General features: G+C 30.4%; 1 protein-coding gene across 2 annotated transcripts in view; it reads left to right on the plus strand.

Moving 5' to 3' along the window:
- The window catches only part of LOC106461907 (early endosome antigen 1-like), a 185,333-nt gene that overhangs the window by 23,811 nt on the left and 157,404 nt on the right, over positions 1-4,118 (plus strand). For both annotated transcript variants that reach the window (XM_013921774.2, XM_013921775.2), the window contains exon 7: positions 2,716-2,773. In XM_013921774.2, coding sequence (XP_013777228.1) covers positions 2,716-2,773 — 58 coding nt within the window. The remainder of the gene's footprint in view (positions 1-2,715; positions 2,774-4,118) is intronic.

Here is a 4,118-nt window from a genome sequence, read left to right on the forward strand (position 1 = left end):
GGTGGTGATGACTAGCAGCCTTGCCTCTAGTTTTACACCGCTAAATTAGGGGATGATTGGCATCAGGAAGGGCATCCGGCCGTAAAAACCCTGCCAAAACCGAAAATAGCGATCCCGTATAGATACGGGAAAAAGCTCCGGAAGAAGAAGATGCATATTCTACGGGATTAATTGAAAGAAAGCTTTTGTTAGAAGAAATGATCAAATTCGAAGACAGAAATAAAAATAGGATTCAGAATGTGTGATCAGGATCAAAGAACACTTACACTGTTAATGTTTCCATTTAATACGGCTAGTGTAGACTTCCAGTTTGAAAAATGTTTCAATAGGTGTAGAAAATTCTTCTTTGAAAGTATAATGGACCTTTTAACTAATAAATGAACTAACTATAAAATAATAATCTACTGTAGTGTTTACTAAGCTAAGTGTCCTTTCTTCACGTTGGGTACTCCCTTAAGTTGGTAGTGAGGTAAAGGCTAGAGTGCATTTGAAAGTTACTGACAAGATGTAGATGAAATATTGTAGACTTGTTAACAGTGAAATGAAAATAATAAGTTACATAATAGAAAAGGTAATTCATTTCATTCTATAGGCAGACTATATGTCTCAGAGAGAATTTTCTTAACCCTTTTGCAACGAGTACCCATTTAAATCCCTTTTTTTATGCAAGTCACTGAGTTACATTCAAAATTTAATTAAACTATTTTACTATCAATGTATGTCAATTAAATTCACATTATAATGTATGTTATAATTTGAAGTTTTATGTTATCTAAGTTTTAATTCCCTTGTTTCAAAAGAAACCTTTAGAAACAAATACTTGAACTTCAGTTTTAGTTTCATGTGGCCCACAGGCTAAGAAAAATCTCAACTTTCACACTCTCTTTTGAATCAGATAAGCCCAGTCCTGTAAATTTATGTCTAGACAATAAGTATGTGTATTTCCTGTAATGACATATATGTTATAAAGTTCTTTGGCTGAATTATGTTAAAATTAGAGATAAATTTTTCCAACCTCTGACAGGTGCCACACCCACCTTCTATACATAGGCTTGAGATTTACAAGCGACATGTAGTTATTTGCTGCAGCTGTTTATAATCATTAGAAAGATCTCATTTTACACTATAATCCAATAATAGTTATTTTGAAATTGATTGTCATCATCAGGTAGATGCAACTGCCCTTTAGTATTGTTGGCTGCTTTGTCTGTGATAGCACTTACGGTTGTTTCTTACCAAAATATGTTACAGTTAGAGAGAAAGTTAAATTGCATATAGGTTTTACTATTATATCTTAGTTAATTATGTATGATTTATGTTTTAAAATGCATTATTGAAAGGTTTAAACATTTTTTAATTTTATCTCAAACATTGGCCTAGTTCTCAAGGCTTATGATCTTGCTGAAAATACTGTAACATGCCTCGAGGGCACTGTTAACTTGTGTTGAGATGAGTAGAAAGTCTTAATTAAAATAATGTCATTCTTTGTGTAGAAGATACTAAAAATTTTTAACAAAATCTTAGCAGTTTTTGTGAGGATGCATTGAGAATTCTCAGAGTTTCCATATGTATTGTTGCCCAAGTATCCTTCCCCAATCGGTCACCCACAAATTTGCAGGAAACCATTGCAAAAGGGTTAATACCCCTTTTTCTTATCTTTTGTTATAGAAATAAAAGTTGTAATAGAAAGAAAAAAGGTATTGGTATATGATGGGGTATTTGACAAATTGTGGAAGGGGTCAGCTCAGTGATAGTATATATATAAAGCAATTAAAGAATAATTAAAATTTATATTTTAGCTGTGACAATGAAAAATGCTGTAAAATAATGCTAATCATCCCTTTTAATTCATGTTTATGTAAAGCAGGCATATAATTCTTAGAACGTAAGTGTGAAACTAAAGAAGAATTTATGAAAATATGTCAACTATAATATATTTACCATATCCACAGTAAAATGTTTAAAATTTTTATTTGGTTGTACTTTCCTGTGTGTCAACTGACTTTATTAATGTTCAAAAGTTGATTTTTGTTTAAAATTTAATAACAGAAAAGCAAAAAACAAATAGATAATCATCACTTTTTAAGGCTTCAAGTAAGCACACAAAATGTGGGACGTGTAAGAGATAAAGATGTAATGTATTGGGGCATGCATCATGCACTCTGTAGATTTCATGAAATGTTCTGTTTGAAATAACGTTTTTTTCTACACTTAACCTATTTTCAAATATTGTATCAAAATTGTTAATATTAAAATAATAGGATTTAAAGGTTTCTGTAGGCTAGTTTGACAAGTACGCTTAACTAGACCTTACGTAAATTATTACTTTATGACCATCTTATAGATGTTGCTGACTAGAGGGATGACAATCTTAAAAGCTAGTTGAGGCTGCATTCAATGCTATTTTTAAGCCATAAAATTCTTGAGCAGTATGGCATTTTATGTTGTTTTCTTGTTTGTAACAGTAATTATTTTTTCATGGTGAAAAAATTTGAGTGACTTGTATTTAATGTTTTTGTTGGGACATATATATATATATATGTGTGTGTGTGTGTGTGTGTGTGTAATACTTTCATGTTGCTAAATTGTAGAATACTGAAGTGAATTTGTAGGTTATGTAGGTGATGTTTTTGTCAATAATTTTGCAGTTTCAAAATTGAAAATATAATTTCTTACTTTTTTCCAAAAAGGTTATAATTTTCTCCTTTGGTCTAGGCTGAAGTTGAAATGCTTCGAAGTCAAATCCGAGCTTTAGAAGAGGGAAAAGCTCTAAGTGAGTTTTGGAAGTCTATAATGTTTTGTATAAATTTTAAATCAGTTTGATTATTTACTTATTATTTTTACTTATTAGCAGTTTTTTGAAATAGAAATAGTATTTTTTATCTTATGTTTTTTTCTGTTCTGGTATATTCAGGTCAAACTGATTATCCCTTAGAGTAATGGGATGGGTTTGTAGGATAACAGGAGATTCAACAAGATATTTATTGTAAAATAATAATATGTTTCTCTGAATACACGAACTTGTGAAAATGAAATAAAAAGACTTGACACAGTATAACATAGAAATATACAGTCTTTATTATAATGTAACAGACTTACTTTGGACAACAGATTTTCACTGGATTTGTACTGGATTGAAGCTTCCATATCAAGACTAACTAGCTTAAAATTATCTACCAAACTGTTTAAATTCAACATTTCTTCCACGTAATGTCAGATTTACTTAGAGTGACTAGCTTTACCCATGTGATTGGTCATTCTCATTCAAACGTATAGTAGACCACAAGATAAATAAAAATTGTTAATTTAAGAAGGGGAATAGGGATCATCAAAAACTACAGAAACAAGCTAAATCAAAATGCAAAGGTTATATTTTCAAGTGTCTACATTATTTTCTCAAGCTACAAATACCTCTTTTGACTTCATGTCTACAGTACTTATTCGTTTTAGTGGAGTCAAAATAGGGATTTATAGCTTTAGAAAATAATGTTGACACTATTTCCAGCCTAGTTTTTTTATTTTTCTTTGAGTCCCTAATTGTAGGCTTTAAAAATATAATCTTTGAATTTTGATTCAACTTTTTTCTGTACTTTTTTGATGATCCCTATTATCCTCTTTAAATTAACAATTTTTAATATCTTGTTTCTTCAGTTTCTTATGTCATTTTATGGAGAATAAGTTTAAATTATATACATGCATATGCATTCATTTGAATGTTACGTGTTTTTCAGCAGTGTACTGCTGCATTGGCTTTTTTTACACCCAACTGTTATTCACTGAGTCAGGTAGTTTTGTGCCTGAGGTTTCATGTACACATGTGTTTAACAAGAGAAGTATGAAAATCAGTAGAATAAAATATCACATACATGAGTAGAAAAATCTACTATGGTAATCATCAACTGTTACAAGATGCACTGAAATAGTTGCAGAAAACCAGGTAAAGACGAAGTACAACAGCAAATACGAGAAATTATGAATTCCGATAACTTTACATTGCCTCTTCTCATATATATATATATATATATATATATATATATATATATTCTGTCTAGTACGTCGTCCGTCTTCTATAGTTAACGTTTAAAGTTTTACGTACTACTAACCACTACGAACGTCGT

Source organism: Limulus polyphemus, unplaced genomic scaffold, assembly GCF_000517525.1.
Source record: "Limulus polyphemus unplaced genomic scaffold, Limulus_polyphemus-2.1.2 Scaffold1056, whole genome shotgun sequence".
Classification (NCBI taxonomy): Eukaryota; Metazoa; Arthropoda; class Merostomata; order Xiphosura; family Limulidae; genus Limulus; species Limulus polyphemus.